The sequence below is a fragment of the Lepus europaeus genome, chromosome 7 (assembly GCF_033115175.1).
Source record: "Lepus europaeus isolate LE1 chromosome 7, mLepTim1.pri, whole genome shotgun sequence".
Classification (NCBI taxonomy): Eukaryota; Metazoa; Chordata; class Mammalia; order Lagomorpha; family Leporidae; genus Lepus; species Lepus europaeus.
This window is the reverse complement of record NC_084833.1, coordinates 40352453-40373045: the sequence shown is the minus strand read 5'-3', so window position 1 is coordinate 40373045 and position 20593 is coordinate 40352453. Positions and strand designations below refer to the sequence as shown.

At 36.8% G+C, this 20593-nt stretch overlaps 1 protein-coding gene across 1 annotated transcript in view; it reads left to right on the top strand.

The window, feature by feature from the left end:
- LUZP2 (leucine zipper protein 2) overlaps window positions 1-20593 on the top strand; it is a 293256-nt gene that overhangs the window by 244341 nt on the left and 28322 nt on the right. The window contains exon 10 of the mRNA XM_062197489.1: window positions 15784-15873. Coding sequence (XP_062053473.1) covers window positions 15784-15873 — 90 coding nt within the window. The remainder of the gene's footprint in view (window positions 1-15783; window positions 15874-20593) is intronic.

Genomic DNA, 20593 nt, shown 5'->3' with positions numbered 1-20593 from the left:
TCCCATTAGCATGAGATATCTTTTTCTATCCTTTCACTTTTACTCTACATGTGTCTTTGATGATGAGATCTGTTTTTGGTAGGCAACAAAGATATGAGTCTTGTTTTTTTTAATCCATTCAGTCTGTGTCTTTTAACTGAAGAGCTAGCCCTTTTACATTCAAAAATACTATTGATAAGTAACAATTTGGCCCTGCCATTTTTGCATAAATATTCCTATTGTTTACTTTGGGTTTCCTTTGTACTTTAACTGGGAGATTATCTGCCTTCACATTCCTTCATAATGATGACTATCTTTCTGTGTTTCTGTGTGCAGCATATCCTTCAATATCATTTCTAAGTCTGGAAGAATAGTAACAAAGTCATTCAACCGCTGTTTGTTACGAAAAGTCCTTATTTTGCCTTCATTCACAAGTGAGAGCTTTGCAGGATACAGTATTCTCTGGTTACAGTTTTTTTTTTTTTTTCTCTTATGATTTGAACTATGTCTCTCCATTCTCTCCTAGCCTATAGAGTTTCTGCAAAGAAATCAATTGTGAGTCTAATTGGAAATCCTCTGAAAGTAATCTTATGTTTCTCTCATGCTTATTTTAGAGTCATTTCTTTATGTTTTACTGTTGAAAGTTTGACTACAATGTGTCATGGTGAAGACTTCTCTGGCTGAGTCTTAGAAGTTCTGTGTGTTTCATTTATTTGGTTATTCCTTTCTTCCACCAAATTGGGGAAGCTTTCTGTAATTATTTCATAGATAGACCTTCTAGTCTGTTCACTTTCCACACCTTGAGTAAATTCTAAGACGTATGTTGGGTTATTTGATAGCATGCCATAAATGTTCAACACTGTTTTAATTTTTTTTTTCTAATTTCTTCTTTTTGGTCCAACTGAAAGACTTTTAAAGATTTGTCTTCTAGCTCAGATATTCTTTCTTCTGCCTCACCAAGTCTGTTGTTAAGGCTTTCCACCACCATTTTTTATTTGATCTATTGAATTCTTCATTTATAATATTTCATTTTGATTTCTCTTTAAATATCAATTTTATGGGAAAATTCCCATTCATGTCATGTATGGATTTCTTTAATTAGTGAATTTGCTTCTGATTGCTTTTTATTAATCCTGCAATTAATCTTTTGAATCTTGTTTCTGACATTTCATCAATCTCTTCATCTTCACATTCTAATATTGAAGTGTTATGTTCCTGTGGGGTGTTTCGTGAGGTCTTTCTTATTCTCATCTCATTTTATGAATTTCTGTATTTACTTTTAGGCATTTGTGGAGATACATGCTTGTTTTTTCCTCTGATGGCTTTTATCTTTGAACTATGCCTCTGTGGTTTAGTGGAATGTTTGCCTTTTCAGAGAATATCAAGAGGTGTTCCCAGAGCTCAGTGTTGTTATGGAGCACTACTCAGCGCTACAGTGTGGAACAAGTATCCAGGATAACAACTAAGCTAGGCGTGGTAGATCTCCTATTAACAGAAGAATATAATTGTCATTTCATGTCCTCAACTTTTCTCCTTCCAATGATCAGTGTCCAGGTGTTAGCCCCCAGTGGGTGCAAAACTCATTTATGCTGCCTTATGAACCACACTAATTATCTGTGCAGTCATCACTCCAAGCATGGATCCCTCTGCCATGACCCACTCCAGGCAACCAGAGGGTTCTGATTGTGTTTATCTGCATACAATGATTGCCCAGAGACCCAGCTACACCCTTCACCCTCTCATGCAGCCACGAAGTCCTCACAGTCTTAGCATATAAGGCTCCCACAGATTCTGGTTGTAAACCGTCTGCTCCACCCCAGCAGCCTGTCTGGTCTATAGAGAGACATGCGTTCCCAGAGCCAGTGGTCAGTGGCTGCTTCACCTAGGCATCTTGATCTCCAGAGCTTGTGGTATGTTGAGAGAGTGGGGGCACCTCACAATCTTATGTGGGTGCCCAGCCCCCTGACAATCCTGCTAGCCAGTTTCAAAGTCAGTGGGGACTGTGAATTTTCCCCCCTGCAAGAATCTCTGAATCATGCGCAAACACAAGAGCCACTGGCTAATTGATGCCCTCTCCCTGCCACTGCTGTCAGTAAGAATATGTGGTCCTGAATCAGCCAATTACTCTGTGTGTACACCTTGTTCATGCCCAAAATGGTGCCCTCCCCTCAGCTGGGTGCCGGGCACCATTGTGTGGAGGATGGATGAGAGAAATATGCCCTTTTTATATCCATTTGGTCTGTGGGCCCTCAAGTCCCAAGGGCTCCAGGTCAGGCTCGTGCCATGGTCCACCTCTGGCTGTATGACCACAAATTGCTGCCGTCTGATCTCAGCTGTCTCTAAGTTGGTGCCCACTCCAGCTCTTGACTGCTGGAGTCATGTGTTGTGTCCATGTTTGTGCTGCATGTCCATACCTTCCACACAGGTCCATGGTGTTTCTCTTCTTTCCATGTTATTTCTACTGTGGTTTTTCTCTAATTCATCTCCAACAGTACACTTCCTATACTTTTTTTCTTCATTATTTATCCATAGCCTAGCATACTATGTCACTCCCTATTTCCACCATCTTGGAATCATCCTACACTTATCAATATTAGCTTCTTAAAGGTAGGTAGATAAAAGATCAATTGAACATATCTTTCCATTATACTGTAAAATTGGTCACTTCATTTGTGGGAATTTTCCAATCATGCCATTAAATGAACACCTGTAGTTAATGAGATAATTCTGAACATGGGGAAATCTTTGTTACTTTAATATCTTAATGTTTACCACAATATATTGGGGCCATCAGTGAATGATGAGTGAAAAAAAAAACAAATTAATAAATCAGTGAATGAGGGATCTGAGAGAGAGAATAACTCCATATTAGCCAAATTATGATGTGTATATAAAGTGGTTCTTAAAGGCTCTTCACAATCCATAAAGTGACTCTGTTGTGGAAAGAAAACATTAGTTTTTTGTGAAATTAATGGCTGTGAATTGTCATATTACACACAAAACTTTTTTTTAATTTTTTCCTGCTCCATTATTAGTTATGTGTATACTGTGAATTTCAGTGCCCAGAATGAGAACAGCTTCTCCTTAATCAACCCCCTGTTAATTGTTCTTCTTTTAGATCAGGCTAAAAAGGAAAGCAAACATGAAATTCAGGCCATTTACTCTACAATCAGCTATGTGAAATTTTAAAACAAAATACAGATATTTTGGGTTATATGGATGTTCACAAATTAATAACAATTTATTAATAATAGACCTGAAGGGAACAGGAGAGCTGTGACTGAGAAATCACAGAGAGATATAATGTTGCTGCTTGAGCTTAAGGATGAGAGTTGGTTCCAGCAGCTGGAAAAGGCCATGGAGTACATTTTATCTAGTACTTTCAGAAAGGAACATGGCATCATGGGCACCTTGGCTTGAGCCTGCTGAAACTAATGCAAGATGTCTGACTAACAGAACTTTAAAATGATGAATTTGTGTTGTTTTATGACATTAATTGTACTTTTTTTCTAAGCATTAAGAAACTGATATGCTAGTATTGACCAAATTTAATAAATCTGTGACTTTGGACAAATGAGTTCATTACTATCTGGGTTTTACTTTTCTTTTATGAAAAAAATGGAGATCTACCACACTCATTATTCCTTGTATTTTAGTTTTCTTGATGCAAAGATACAGTATAAAGTTGATAAGTTGATGGATAATTTACTCATTTACTCCCTCTCCCAGAAATGTCAATGAATGTTGTTAAACCCTTTTTACTCACTTGGTATTGGTACTGTAGATATACTCTCATACTTGCCTCCATCTCCAGAAAGTACTTTGGAAGGGAGGGATGAATTAGCCTGGACCAGTATTATAATTCATTATCATAATCACAGAACAAGAACGTACTGGGACGAATGGAGAAAACTGAACAAAAGCTGATTATAGTGTGTGGCTTGTTCAGGAAAACACAGAATTCCCAGAGTTGGCTTTATTGAAGTCCTTTCAAAGATACTGATTTTTGACTGACTTATTCATACTATTTACCACAATTTCTGCTCACATTAAACCAAAGAGAGATTTGAGCAAAATCCAAGATTTGAGCAAAATCCAAGATTCATTTTTGTCAAGAATCGACTGAGTTACTTAACTTCTAGGAGATGATTTCTTGGCTCCTATTTGCAAATGATTCTTCTAATTGAGAACCCCAGAATATCTGTTTTTCCCTCCTGGCAATCATCTATCTTTGGCAAAGAGTGTGAGATTGGAGTGTGGGAAAAAAAGAGAAAAACAGAATGCCAGGAACTTTAAACTTTTTATTCAGGAAATACCAAAAAATTCGGGAATATACAGGTAATCCATAACAAATGGTGAATGCATGTTTGGCCGAATTTTTAAAGGAGTACTATATTAGAATGGTAAGCAAGAATTAAGAGGGCATTAATGCAGCTTTTAAAATTTTGCTTTATCTTTTGATTGTAACAAAGTATCTTACTGAATGATAAGCAGAGTTGTACAACATAGAAACACTTTGTCTTTCAGATTTGTTAACCCTTTGGGCCATCCTTCTTGAGTAATTGTTTTTAAGTAACACTACACATTCTCTTATAGTCTTATAATCATGAATTAAAGAAGGGATATTATTGATAAACAGCAGCCACATTACTCCTTTTTTGACTTCAATTCATCACTCAAAAACCTATATTAAATATATACAAATATATATTTATGTATGAATCCATCCCAAATTTCTAGTATACCAACATTAACAAACAGATAGAAAAATTAAAAAAAAAATTTGTCAGGGCTGGCATTGTGGAATCTGGATAAAGATGCCACCTGCAATGCTGGCATTCCATTTGGACAGATTCATGTCTTGGGCTTTTATTTCCCCTCCAACTCCCCACTAATATGACTGGAAAATGCGGCAAAATATTGCCCAACTGCTTGGGCCCTGCCACCCACATGGGATACCTATATGAATTCCTTGCTCCTACCACCTGGCTTGGCCTCCCTAACCCCAGATGCTGCAGCATTCTTGGGAGGTAACCAACATTTAGTCTGTCTCTCTCTGTGTGTGTGTGTGTGTGTGTAGGGGATGGGACTCCCTTTTTCTAACTCTGACTTTAAATAAATATATTTTCAGGCCGGCGCTGTGGCTCAACAGGCTGATCCTCTGCCTAGCGGCGCTGGCACACCGGGTTCTAGTCCCGGTCGGGGCACCAGATTCTGTCCTGGTTGCCCCTCTTCCAGGCCAGCTCTCTGCTATGGCCCGGGAGTGCAGTGGAGGATGGCCCAAGTGCTTGGGCCCTGCACCCCATGGGAGACCAGGAGAAGCACCTGGCTTCTGGCTTCAGATCAGTGCAGCGCGCCGGCTGTAGCGGCCATTTGGGGGGTGAACCAACAGAAAAGGAAGACCTTTCTCTCTGTCTCTCTCTCTCACTGTCCACTCTGCCTGTCAAAAAAAAAATATATATATATATATTTTTTTTTTTTCCAACATTTTTGTCTAGTGTGATTTAATCAACATATTTTTGTTTGTTTTTTGTTTGTTTGTTTTTGGTTTTGCTTTGCTTCCTCATTGCAAATATTTATTTGGCCGTTTATTAGAGTTGAAATGTATTTAGTAAACTGCACTTTATAGAGAGAGTATTCATATAGAGGCTATCATTTTCTTATTCTTTTCTTAATAATAGCACATTTCAGAGAGACAATAGAGCCTTGGCAGCTGTCATTACATGATTTATTTTTGAAGAAGGGACCTATAGTGAACTGTATTGGATCCTGTCACCCACTCTCACATCTGCCAAGGAGGTTCTGATATGGAGTTGAAAGAAAGGAAGAAAAGAAGAAAGGAAGAAAGGAGGGAAGGAAGAAAGGAAGGAAGGAAGGAAGGAAGGAAGGAAGGAAGGAAGGAAGGAAGGAAGGAAGGAAGGAAGGAAGGAAGATTTTAACAGCATGGGTTAAATCACTAGCTCTATCATCCAAGTGCAATTTGGTTTTGGCAAGTAAATAGACTTCCCAGAGTCTGTTTCTTTGCACAAAATGTGGACTTAATAAAACCTGCATTAATGTGCTCAGTTGTTCCAGAATTCTGTATGCTACTACTCTTTTATTAACTTAAAGATTTTAATGGGTACATAAAAATTGTACCTATTTGTGGTGCTCCCTGTGATATTTTGACAGGTTTATAATGTGGGATATCCAATTGATGTAGTTATACCTATATGCTCAAACATATGCCATTTTTATGATGAAAACATACAAATTATACTTTACAGGATTTTTAAGTAGAGAAGAATATATGTATGTTTACACATTATATCTATCTATATATGTACATATGTATATACATATAATAATATCAATAATCTTCATTTTGTGAACTTTGATAATAGAATTACTAATGAAAGAGACGTTTCCCTTGTCTTTAAAGACTTTAAAATTTTATTTTTATACCGGGCTTGAAATATTAAGTCATTTAAACAAAATAACAATTTTAATCATTTCACTCGTTTTTCTGACCCTCATAACAAGGGCGATATGGCCCGTAATTTGACTCCCACAGAGTCCACTGAAAGTGTGGGCCTTGGCAGAACAGTATAACTACCAAAACTGGTCTCTATGGTACCCATAATTTCCAACTGTTTAAGGCTTCTCTGCCTTTTGCTTACATCAACTTGGCAATGACACAGATCTGTGTGCCAACTTTGTCACTTTTCTCTCAGGAACTACTGTTCCTCATTGCCTATTATCAATTTCTAAATACCATTATTTTATATTTTTCCTATGTTTCCAGTATTTCAGGAGCACAGCAAATCTAATTAGTGTTTTTCCTTATTGATAAATGAAGCATATTTCATTCTGTTTTAGACAATTAAATAAAATTTTCAAAGTGCCTACCAATTCATCAAAATATATTGTGATTATACATGTACGTATATATATACATGTATATATACATACATAGATGTGTAGAAAGTATATATGTGTAGAGAGTGATATATGCAAATCACTTATATGTTATCAAAGAATATCTGTGTGTGTATATATATATATGTTCATATCTGTATTTCCACATATTTCTTATCATTCCAAGAAAATTTATGAGTCCAAAATCAAGATGAGTTTTTATATATTAGCACTTTTATCCTCTCTGGTTATTCTTTTGGGTATTTCTGCAGCTTAGAAAATAACTCAATGTATACTTCTGCCAGTTGTCTTATGATTTGTATTTGAACTATGCACAAACTATAGGGGGAAGTTAAATCAGAGAAACATGAGATATGCAATATGCATGCTCTCCTTTCTCTAACAGTGCATTGGAAGGACTAAGATATGCCATTTATTCTGAAAGTCTTGATTTGACCAGTATGCTACTGGGGAATCCAGCTTCATCCATTTATGAAATAGTTTCTGTAATCAAGGATTGCATAAAGTTTAATGAGAATTCTGAGTAATACTTAAAAAGTTAGGGCTTTGGACTTTTACATCAGAAAAGACATAAGAAAGCCTTGAATATTGAATTGAGAGAATACTGAGTTATTTTTCCCTGAGTAGGAAATTTAAGAGTCAGAAAAATGAGTCTCTAGCACACTGTGAATTACTGGAAGGATTAGTTGTTCTAATACCGACTGCTGCTATGACAAAGTATCAGAACTTCAGTCACTTAAAGCAACAGACTTCTGTTCTCTCACATATCTGGGAATTGTGAGTTGAAATCTGCCAGGACTCAGCTTCCTCTGCAGGCTTTAGAGGGGAATTCATTCCATGTCTCTCTCAGCTTCTGGTGGCCTCCATGATCCTATTGCATTCTCTTCTACTCAAAAACTTCCTCTGCCTTTACCTTCTAGGGACCCTCTTGATGTTCTTTAGGGCCTACAGAGGTGTTAGGGCCTACAGTGTTCTTTGAACTGAATTCTGTCCTTTCAAATTCCTACAGTGAATATCTAACCACCAATGTTACTATTTTTGGAGATAAAGCTTTTATGAAAGTACTTAAATTTAAGTCAGAGGAGTAGGAACTTGATCTGGTGGATTCACATCCTGAGGAGCGATAGAAGCGAGTTCCTCTTTATTGTCAAGATAGGGAGGGAAGGTGGACATCTGCAAGTTTGGAAGAGAGCCCGGCTTTGTAGCCTCCAGAACTTTTAAAACCCCTACCTGTGATTTTTGTTATAGAAGCCTGCATTGATTAATACATGAGATAATTTTCTCATCTTGAAATCCTTTATCCTCACATCCTTCGTCATCAAAAGTAATCAGTCTTTTTCCATAGGAGATTGACATATCGTTTTGGGGACCACCACTCTTGAGTCCACTGCAGTAACTAACATTTGGTCCACACATCCTCTGAGTAAGAGGGAATTTTCTACATATTCAATTAAACAATAAATCTTCAAGCAATAGTTGTCTAATGAATGTCAGATACTGCTTTAGAGTCAGTTTCTTCCCTTCTAAAATAAAACAAGATAAAAATGATAGCAAAAATACTCCAAGATTTACATGTTTTTTTTACCGCATTTGACAAAGTGGCAGGAAACAGAGGTCCTTCCAAGATATATAAACTGTCAGAGACTCTATTCTATTTAATTGCTATTCTTGTATTGGAATTCATGTTTCTTTGACTCCAAAATGTATGATCATTCCCCAAAGTCAGTTCTCATTGTGGTATTAATTCATCAGATTCAATAAGGCTTCTTTCCAGAAGCAGCCGTCTCAGAACAGCAAAAGCCCATATTAAGACTTACATTTATTACATTTAAAAGCAAATGATTGCTCAATTAAATACTATGTTTCTATATTTAAAAATAATTTTCCAGGCTGGTGCCACGGCTCACTAGGCTAATCCTCCACCTTGCGGCGCCGGCACACCAGGTTCTAGTCCCAGTCGGGGTGCCATATTCTGTCCCGGTTGCCCCTCTTCCAGGCCAGCTCTCTGCTGTGGCCAGGGAGTGCAGTGGAGGATGGCCCAAGCCCTTGGGCCCTGCACCCCATGGGAGACCAGGATAAGCACTTGGCTCCTGCCATCCGATCAGCACGGTGCGCGGGCCGCAGCGCGCTCCCGCGGCGGCCATTGGAGGGTGAACCAACGGCAAAAGGAAGACCTTTCGCTCTGTCTCTCTCTCACTGTCCACTCCGCCTGTCAAAAATAAAAAAAAAAAAATAAATAAAAAAAACTAAAAATAATTTTCCAAACATCAGCATTCACACTGGTGAAGTAATATGTAGTTTTCCCTTTGTTAAAAACAATTAATATATGTAGTTTTAATCATGAAATGAAATTAAGTGGCACAACTTCAGTACTGATATGAAAGTAGAAAAACTGCCATGTCAGTTACTTAATAGATGACCTCAGAGGTAACCTCTCTCAAATATTTGAAGTAGGAAAACAGCATTATCATTATTTCCCTGTACTCCTTCTTAGCTTAATAATGAATGAAACCCCTTTAGGCCCATACGAATTATTACAGGTATCTAGCCTGGTAGATGGCAAATGAAATGCTTTATCCTGGGCGTTTTTCCTGCTTTAAGCCAATTCTATAATCTGGGAACATTTTCGTAAGTATGCCATATTTGCATGAGGATATATAATTAAGTGACCGTGTATTAATTTGCTTCATAGTCGTGTTTTCAAGACTATACCATAAAATATAGTTTCCAGCCTTGGTGCACCTCTTTTGAACATCTGTAGCTGAACTGAGCTTTCTCCTTATTGGTTTCCATAGTAAACCACTATTTAGCGTCGCATTGCCTGTTCCAGTTTTTTGTTTTTGTTTTTGTTTTTGTTTTTTCCTTTTTCTCTCTGTCTTCCAGGCCTCCGTGATTACATGCTATGAAAACATATTTGACAAAATGAAATAAAAATAACTAATTGTTGAAAAAATCAGGGATTTACCATATCAAGAAGACAGGAGAAACAAGCCTGGGGACAGGCAAAAACACAGACTGCTCCAAAATATTGAGACTAATAAACCAATAGAAAGGTTTTATTATTGAAAAAAGAATTATACACTTAGTCATTTGTAACTTTTGCTTAATCTGACCATTTAAATTCCAAAGATGAAGTTACTAATGATCTCACTTGAATCATATGTTTGCTTCTTGGATAGGTTACAAGTTTTGAAACACAAAATAGTATTTGGAATGTACCATACCATGAGAGAATGGCAATCCTTCAGAACCAAATTAGGGACTATTATGAAAGTAGAAGCAATAATCAGCATTTATGAAGGAACTGATAGGAGCTCGGTTTTTAGTTTTTGATATCAGTTCTAAACATGATACTGTTAATGGTTGGAGTACAATAACTGTCTGTTGATTCACATTGCTGAGTGTAATTCACAAGGTGACATTTTAGATTTCTCTAAGCATAAATATGCCTCTTCCCCTTTAATTTTTATCTTGGCTTTATCTTACAAAATATCTTATAAATAAATTATGAAAAGGGAAAAATATAAACAGAACTTTAGTGAGTGCAAATTATATTCCTGGGATGCAATGATGAATAAGTCATAGTATCTTAACTTTACAACCTGCCAGCCTAAAACAGTCCAATGTTTAAGCAAACAACTAGGCTTATTTATGCCTTCTGCTTCCAAGAGGGTATATGACCATCATATTATCTACATAACCCAAAATGAAAAACTGAAAAATCTTCACCCATAATAAATTTTCTCCCAAATCCACTCTGTATTTTTTATACCTGTAAATTATAAATGTAAAACATATACATATCATTTTATATTATATATGTATAAACATAAAAATGTCATGGACACACATAGTTTGATATGGATGGCATGAAAATAAGAATATGCATTATATGCCAAAGAGACGTAGATCAGAAAATTTGTTCTATAAATCAAGGTTGTGGGACTTTCTTGGTTGCTTTGTTCAAGGCTCTTGCCCCCTCACAAGATAAGAATTCAAAGCCTGAACACAAGTAAAGCACAAAAGTGGGAGCAGGATTTATTGTGAATATGGGCAAACCCACAACGAAAGATGGGAGAAGGAGAGGGAGAGGGAGTGAGGGGGGAGTAGGAGAGAGAGAGAGACAGACAGACAGAGAGAGAGAGAGAGATTTTCCCATTCTGTGGACCCCTTTATGGGACTGGAGATGGTGTCTTAATTGAATAGACAAATGGTCTGGAGATTGAGCAGGGTTCGGGGTGTGTGATGTCTTCTGGGAAGCTTTTCATGGCATTTCCACATGGAGCTCAATGTACATGTTCCTGCCATCCTCTTGGTGCTGGAGGAAACTCATGTGCATCATGGGAAAATCATTGTTGAACTGACATGCAAGGGAGTGGAGCTGAGTTGCAGGGCTAGAGACAGAAACCAGAAATTCTTCCAGTTCTTTGATTACTTGACTCCTTGTCCAGCCTCATATCCTCAAGACTAACTGCAATTTTATGATGATTAAGTTAGTACAGAGATATCAAACAGATCAATGGATGAGAAAACAAAACATATTGATAGGTAAACCGACTCTTACTATGTGATTTTGTTGGGAGACACCTTAAAAATGGACACTATGAGAAACAGTGACTTGATCAGCCCTTGTCCTGACTGTTGATGTACAATTTAATACTTTATCCCTTTTAGTATTTTTTTTGTTCTAGTTAATACTATTGGTTGAACTCTGCAATTAACACACATTTATTCTTAGGTGTTGAAATTTCACTGAAAAGTGATCCCTGTTAAATATAAGAGTGGGAATAAGAGAGGGAGGAGATGTAAATTTGGGACATGCTCAATCAGACTTGCCCCAAATGGGGGAGTTAGAAATGTGTCAGGGGACTCCAATACAATCCCATCAAGATTGCATGTACCAATGCCATCTCACTGGTCCAAGTGATCAATTTCAGTTCACAATTGATCACACTGATAGGTCTAAGAGTCAAAGAGATCACACAAACAAGACTAGTGTCTGCTAATACTAACTGATAGAATCAAAAAGGGAGAGAATGATCCAACATGGGAAGTGGGATACACAGCAGACTCATAGAACGGCAGATGTCCTAAATAGCACTCTGGCCTCAGAATCAGCCCTTAAGGCATTCAGATCTAGCTGAAGAGCATGGAAAGCCAAGATACTCTGGCAAAAACAAACAAACAAAAACAAAAACAAAAACAAAAAACCGAATGGGCCATCAAAGAAGGAGGTACCTTTCTCTGAAGGGAGGAGAGAACTTTCTCTTTGACTATGACCCTGTAGGAATAAGATCGAAGTCAGCGAACCCTAAAGGCTTCCATAGCCTTGTCAACTCATGACTAGAGCCTAGGGAGATTACTGATGCCAAAAACAAGAGTGTCAAATTGTTAAGTCAACAACAGGAGTCACTGTGTACTTACTCCTCATGTGGGATCTCTATCCTTAATGTGTTGTCCAACGTGAGTTAATGCTATAACTGGTACTGAAACAGTATTTTATACTTTATGTTCTGTGTGGGTGTAAACTGATGAAATCTTTACTTAATATATACTAAATCGATCTTCTGTATATAAAGATAATTGAAAATGAATCTTGATATGAATGTAATGGGAGAGGGAGCAGGAGATGGGAGGGGTGTGGGTGGGAAGGAAGTTATGGGAGGAAAAAGCCATTGTAATCCATAAACTGTACTTTGGAAAATTATATTTACTAAATAAAAGTTTAAAAAAAGAAAAAAAAATTACTAAAGAGAAACTGCATGTGCACATTGACAAAGATTAGAAGCAACATTGATAAATAAAATACTTATTACTAGAATGCAGTTTTCAATTCCCATTAATGCTTTTGTACATTAAAATAAATTTACAAAGTAATGCCAGAACTTTCTGTTATCTGAAGGTTCAAGTGGAAGAAAATACTCTAAAATCATTCCTTCCTGTTAGTGTGATTTAATTCCTTCTTCATGTTTTGCAGTAGTAGTTCTTGCTGAGAGTGTCAGGGGAGACTCTTTTCCAGTACTATTGTTTGTTTATTCTCCCTGTTCTTTAACCTGTTTTCTCAAAACATCTGTAAGTTGTGAGTCATGGGAACACTGGTGGTAGATGTTCAGTAGATTAGAGCTAGAATAAATAGCTATTTTGGCTCTTGTTAAGGGTGATTTTCTCTTTTAACACTTCTATCCTAATATTGCTTACCTATTTATGTGTCCCAAGGGCTTTAAATTCCCTTATAAGAATGTAGTAGTTCCTTCTTGCTACAAACATGCCTCTCAATTTTTTCCCTCCACAGAATTATCTAAATGCCATAGATTCTAACATTTTTCTCAAATGACTGTTTTATTCAGTGTCCAGTCTTTTCAGTGACCAATATCGATACTACATTCCGGTATATTTCAGTCTTTTTAGTTTAAATCATCTGTCTGGTAATTTTAATAGCTTCTTTGTTGACTTCCCCATGCTAATTCTCTTCTGTTCCATCTTTAGCTATGCAATGCTGCCACATCATGTTGACAGGGCTTCTAATCTTGTCATACATCTGCTTAAAACATGGGAGACTTCATTTGACCACTAAATTTAAGCACAATTGTAGTTCAGTTTTGTGGTTTCCTCTCCATTTTGTAGCGCGCTTTTCTTGATTGCTCTGCTTCTACCCTATAAACTAACATGCTAGCCGTTGATTCGTCTTCCTCTGTGCCTTTGGTTAAATTATTTTCCTCACTGGGAACAGTGTCCCTAATGCTTACCCTAGGCTTAATCATTCAGAGACCCATTTTGCATTTAACACTTTGCATCATGCCTATTCTCATTCTCCCACATGAGATTGACCATCATCATTTGAAAATATGTGCATCCTTGATTGTGTCCCCTCTTCCTTAATGCACTTTATATTGTTATTTATGTGAATAGCAAATTGTGTAAATTCTGTAGACAAAAACAACCCTTTGCTATCTTTCTATCCACCAAAGTCATTCTGCTCTGAATGCTTGACTGTTCTTTGAATTGTTTTGTTTAAGTGCTAGCTCTAAAGATTATTGAAGACATTTAATAGGATTAGAAAGGAGAAATTTATTTTCTTACTTAATTGCCTTTTTTATTCTTAGAGAAGATACACAAGGGAGATCAGAAATAGGAATCCTAGACAATGAAAAAATGGGAGAGAAGGAGAGTAAAGAGATATAAACTCTAAGAGTTTTCTGGACTTTATTTAATGAGTTACATTTCTTTAAATATAAAGAGGAATTTGTTAACTTAACATGGGTTACTTAATATGGGATTTGGGTTACTTAATATGGGAACTATTTTGTGAATTTAGTTACCTTATTTTATGTTTCTTTAATAGTCTATTAGGTTCATTATATTTTTGCACTTAATATTCTATCAGGTTTTGTTATATATTTCTGTTAGCAGTCACAAAGCACACTGAACACCAGGGTAAGGGAAAGAGTTTATTGGGGAAAACCCAGCAGACTGGAGGGGAGAGATAAAGAAGGATAAGAGAGAGAAAGAGAGTATAAAAAAGAGAGAGAGAGAGACAGAGGAGAGGAGCTAGTGAGGAGAGAAGATAGAGCAGAGAGAAGAGAGACGAGAGGAGGAGAGGAGAGCAGATGAGAGGCGCCAAGTGAGCAGGAGAGAAGAGCCAAGAGGGAGGAACCAAGAGAGAAGAAAGAAGCCAAGGGAGACACTTGTTCAGGAACAGGCCCTTTTAAAACTTTGCCTGAGGGCGGGCAGGGAAGCAGGAGTAGCAAATCCCATTAGGATGGGGGTAGAGCTTGACAACAGAGGTTGGGCCATGTGGCCACCTGGCTTCCAGCAATGGCAGTGGGAGCCAGGGCTTAGGATGTAAATCAGGGTGTAGATCGCGCCATAGATAAAACTGCGCCAGTTTCCTAACAGATTTATTTAGTGTTTTGAGTTTATTTCTGTAAAGATATTATTTTTGTAAGATTTTTCCCTACCAAAGCTTTTAATTGCTTATGGAAAAATTAAGTGAGGGTTGAAGGCAGTACTGGTGAAAAATCCTAGTGAGATTTAAGTACTCTGACGAGGCTTTGATTTACTCTTAGATTTTTTGAACCCACATTATTTAGAAACCTCATTTCATCCCCCTCCATGATCCATTTTGTTAAAAGTTTCAGACTCAGGCACCTTGGCATGCACCCAATTTTCTATTTGTCCTCCTACTAGAGTAACCTCACAGACTGATGGACATAACACCAAATGCAAATTAGTTCTGCCAAAGAATCACATATAAGTTTGACTGTACAAACTTAGATCTGCCTATAGAAATCTTTACATTATAATCTTTTATCTGCTATAATAAAATTAACATCCCTTTCTCTGACCAGAATCTGGAGTGAAGATTGTTTTGACTTTTGATTAAATGTTTCCAAAGAGGTGACTTCTAGAATAAAACGTAGGGTTTTGAGAGCTTTAAATGGTCTGATTAGTTTGTGAGGAATTGGGGTGAATATGCAAACTGTGATACTTAATAAAACTTTTTTTTTTCCTTAGGAGGAAAATGGGTTATGTATTTACTCAAATATACTGTAGGTTAAAATAAGGGAAAAGGAAAGGATTTTATATTTTGAACAATCAAGATTCTCAAAATAAAATTTTACTGCACAAAACATTGATATTTTCACTGGGAAAACAATCCCATTGTATATCACTAATGCAAAACTGAATAGAATTTATGCTATTTAATTTCAAAGTTAAGAATTTTTAAGATCTCCAGTATACATAAAGTTTTCATTTTATTATTTTTATTGAATACAAAATTGACATTTTATCAAGTGTTGCAATAACCATGTGAATTTATTAAACCTAATTCTCTTTTTTTTAATCATCTCTCCTTTTCTTTTTCTGTCTTTGTTTCTCTTGAAGCTTCAACAAAGTGCTCCTCGGCACAATGAGAGTTCTCAAGTTGAGTCAAGAAAGAAAAATTCGAGTACCACTGTGTGTGATTCTCAAGATGTAAGGTTAACTTAAAACAGATTTTACAGCATCAAACATGAATATAATTTCATAAGTATTTTAAAAATACTAGCGTATGCCACCAAAAAGCTTCATATATGTATGTAACACCTGATGTCTAAGTAAATGCTTTTAAATGCTTAGATTTTTTGAACCCATAGTGTTTAGAAACCTCATTTCATCCACCTCCATGATCTACTTTGATAAAAGTTTCAGACTTAGGCACCTTAGTGTGCACTGAATTTTCTGTTTGTCTACCTACTAGAGTATCCTCACAGACTAATGGACATAAAAACAAATGCAAATTGCTTTTAAATGCAAGAATGAAAATGCTCTTTGGATATAAATTAGGCTGGGGTCCCATTAGGAAATAGAGCCATATTCTTAGGACAATTGTGAATGTGAATTTTTGAAGGTAAGTGGGTTGCAATAGGCTTAGCAATATGTTCATTCTTTTACCACATTTAGCTGTTGAAGTATTAAAACCAAAAGCAAAGAAAAAAATTTTTCCATGGGATGTGATTATGCAGTGTTGTCCACATAAAGCAAATAGAATCAATTACAGAGACATCATATTAGAAAGATATTTCTGGGGCAAGCATTGTGGAACAGCGGGTAAACCCACTGCGTGTGACATCAGCATCCCTTATGGGCAGCGGTTCGAATACTGGATGCTCTACTTCTGATACAGATCCTGCTTCTATGCCTGGGAAAGCAGCAGACGATGGAGCAAATTCTTGAGCCCCTACACTCACTTGAGAGACCTGAATGTAATTTCAGGCTTCTGGGTTCAATCTGACCCAACCCTGGCTGTTGTAGCCATCTGGGGAGTGAACCAATGGATGGGATAGTTCTTACTGTATCTCCCTCTCCCTCTCTCTTTCTCTCTCTCTCTTGATCTGTAACTCTGCCTTTCAAAAATATATAAATTATTCTTTAAAAAAAGGTATGTTTAATCTTGCAATAATAATATGAAATATGAAACTTGCTTCCTGTGATTTTTTCACCCAAAATATGCACAGTGAAATTTAGTTCTCGGATTTTGACAGAATTAAGTTTGTACATCTGTTATGTCTAGATTTGACAAACAATGAATGACAATAACTGTGTTGAGCAGATTAAGGGTTATTCTTCAATCCACAATAGAAAGTGTTTGCTGAAACTACTAATGCTGGAATAAAGTCCAGAGGTAGCTAATGAAAATAAGGTGAAATAGAAAAATATGTTAACCAAATCATTCTTTATTTTTTTTAACTCATTGGCTGCCAATTTTGGATTAGTAAACTAATTTCAAAATGATTTTTGCCTTCAATAGCTCTATATATTTAAACATATACTCAAACCATTCGATTTAAATATAAAGCTAATGAGAAGTAGAAATAAAATATTCTGCAGTTTACCTCCATGCAAGGAGAGAGCAATTTTATTCTAGGTTGTAGAATGGCTAAATCCTTGTACAAATTTTCAATGACAGGAAGATACTAGAACCGAATGGTTAGAGAATATGTGCAGAAAGTGGTGTGATATGAGTTTAAAAACACTTGGAGCCAGAGAGTGAGAGGTCCTGAGTTTCCAAGCTAAAGAATTCAGTTTGATTTAGGGAGATAGTTAATGTTTGCAAGCATGAGAGTGCTTCAAAAAGTTCAAGAAAAATAAAATGAAAAAAATAAGATTATTTTGGTGTAAATTTTTTTGGAAATCATATACACGGGTTTTGATGTCTAACTGAATAGCAAGACATTAGCATTAACTTTATGGAGAATATTTTTATGCTGCCATACATTTTTCTGAAGCTACATAAAAATATCTTTTTTTCAGAGGCAAACTGAAACATTCTGTGTGATTTGCTGAGGTTCCACAGAGCAACATTCTGGTCTACTTTTCTTTTTTTTTTTTTTTTCTTTCTTTATTTTTTGACAGGCAGAGTGAACAGTGAGAGAGAGACAGAGAGAAAGGTCTTCCTTTGCCATTGGTTCACCCTCCAATGGCCGCCGCGGTAGGTGCGCTGTGGCCAGCGCACCGCGCTGATCCGATGGCAGGAGCCAGGTGCTTCTCCTGGTCTCCCATGGGGTGCAGGGCCCAAGGGCTTGGGCCATCCTCCACTGCACTCCCAGGCCACAGCAGAGAGCTGGCCTGGAAGAGGGGCAACCGGGACAGGATCGGTGCCCCGACCGGGACCAGAACCCGGTGTGCCGGCGCCGCAAGGCGGAGGATTAGCCTAGTGAGCTGCTGCGCCGGCTCCTGGTCTACTTTTCTTAATGACAATGTGCCTGCTCAGAATCAGTTCTATTGTGTTGTTTGTTTCCCTTCCCTTCCACTTTCATTGTTTGTTGTCTCTGTCGTAACTCCTTTTCCTTCAATATGGTCCATCTGCAGCTACTGCTTTTAACTTGAGTCTACAAAGCCAGAGACTCAAGCTCTAATTTTGGTGACTTTATTGAACATACAAACTTACTGAGGAAACAAAACACGATTCCACTTTAAAGGAAAATACGCAATGCAATTCTTACCCATTTTCTGTATTTATATTCTTTGTGTGTGTGTGTTTTAGAACATGTATATATACGTTTTTATAGCATTTCTTTACTTTGAGATTAAACCAATTGTACTTTTATATAGGGAGAGACAGTAGAAGAGAGAATTGTTTAATTTCATAAAATTAGTTTTTAGTTATTTGAAAGAGTTACAGAGGGAAAGAGGAGAGCAGAGAAAGAGATCCTCTATCCACTGTTTCACACCCCAAATGGCTGCAATGCCTGGAGGCAGAAGCTTCATCTGGGTCTCCAAGTTGGGGCATGGGCTCAAGGACTTGAGCCATCTTCTTCCTCTGTTTTCCCAGACCATTAGCAGGGAGCTGGATCAGAAGTGGAAAAGATTGGGCTGAAATTGGCACCCATACAGGGTGCCAGCACTGCAGACAGCAGCTTAATCCACTGGGCCACAGTGCTGGCCTCTTAATTTTGTTGTCAGTGCTCTATTTAGTAAACAGCATCTTATTTTAATTTTTAAAATTGTTTTTCTATCTTATAAAACAAAAGCATTCAGAAAGTATTGAATTAAGAAATTTCAGTAATAAAAAATAAAATAAAATATGTACCTATGTTAAGCCAAAAATAGTAAAAAATGGGGCAGGCAACAGAATGTCAAAGAGATCTACCAGACTCTGATCAAGTGCAGACATTGGAACAAAGTCTACTATATGCTATGAATGTATTTTTCATTGTGTAAGACAGCAGTATTATTATTAAAAAAGAAAATGCATAAGTGGAGACATATTCTGTTAACTTCTGCCCATTTGTTTCTGTGTAGAAGTTAGTATTCTCTTAATTATTGTGAAAAAAGTTATGTTTTCTACTACGCCTTTTTTTTAAAAGATTTATTTATTTATTTTAAAGGCAGAGTTACATGGAGGCAAAGGCAGAGAGAGAGAGAGAGAGAGAGAGAGATCTTCCATCTCTTGGCTCACTCCCCAAATGGCGGCAAAGGCTAGAGCTGAACCAATGCAAAGCCAGGGGCCTGGAGCTTCTTCTGGGTCTCCCATGCGGGTGCAGGGTCCCAAGGACTTGCTCATCTTCTACTGCTTTCCCAAATCATGGCAGAGAGCTGGATCGGAATGGGGGCAGCTGGGACTCAAACCGGCACCCATATCGGATGCTGGCACTGCAGACGGTGGCTTTACCCACTATGTCACTTCGCAGACCCTCAATATACCTTTTAAAAGAACCAATCCCTACTCAATTTCTATCTTTGGTTATAGAAAACAATGAACTTGGCTTCTTTGTGTATCAATTTGTGTTTTCCAAGAATTTTGTAATTTTAAATTGTTCATAGATATGATCTTTGGCAGGCAGCTTCTTTTATGCATCATAGTGATTTTCAGTTTACTGATGCTACAATATTTTGTCCTCTTTTTTTTGCTAAATAGAATTTCTTTTTATGATTACACCACATTTTCATTATCCATTCACCAGTAGCTAACTTCTGGGTTGTTTTCATTTTGTAGCTATCATGAATAACAATGCTATGAACACTTATTTGAATATCTTCTGAAGACCTCTGTTTTAATTTCTTTTCAGTAGATACCTCAAAGTGGAATTGCTGAGTTTTATGGTAAATGTATGCCTAACTTTTTAAGAAACAATTGTTTTCTGAAGTGGCTACATTGCTTTAAAATCTCATTAGCAATGTATTAGAATTTTACTTTCTCTGCATCTTTGTTACCACTTGCTTCTTTGTTAGAAAACAAATGCTAGTGATTGTAAAATCAGATTTCATTTTTGTTTAATTTACAAATTTCCTTATAATTAATGATGTTGGGTATATTTTCATGGCATTATTGGCAATTCATATATTTCTTCAGGAAAATTACTATTCTAATTTTTCCTATGGTTTAATTAACTTGTTATTTTCTTAGTATGGAGTTCTAAGAATCATATTTTCTGGATATAAATCCTTTATCAGGGATGGGCTTGAAAATATTATCTTTTATTTTTCTTAATGGCATTTTTCAAAAAATAAGGGACTATTTTACATAGTTGCAGATTCACAGAACAATTGAGTAATGATACATAGAGTTCTAAAGTCAACCAGAAATCTTTTGGTTACTGATTTCCGAGTTAATCCCATTGTAGTTTTAAGGAATGCTTTACACTGTTTCTATTCTTTCAAATTTGTTTTCATGTATATAATTGCTCGGAATACAGCAATTTTTATGAACGTT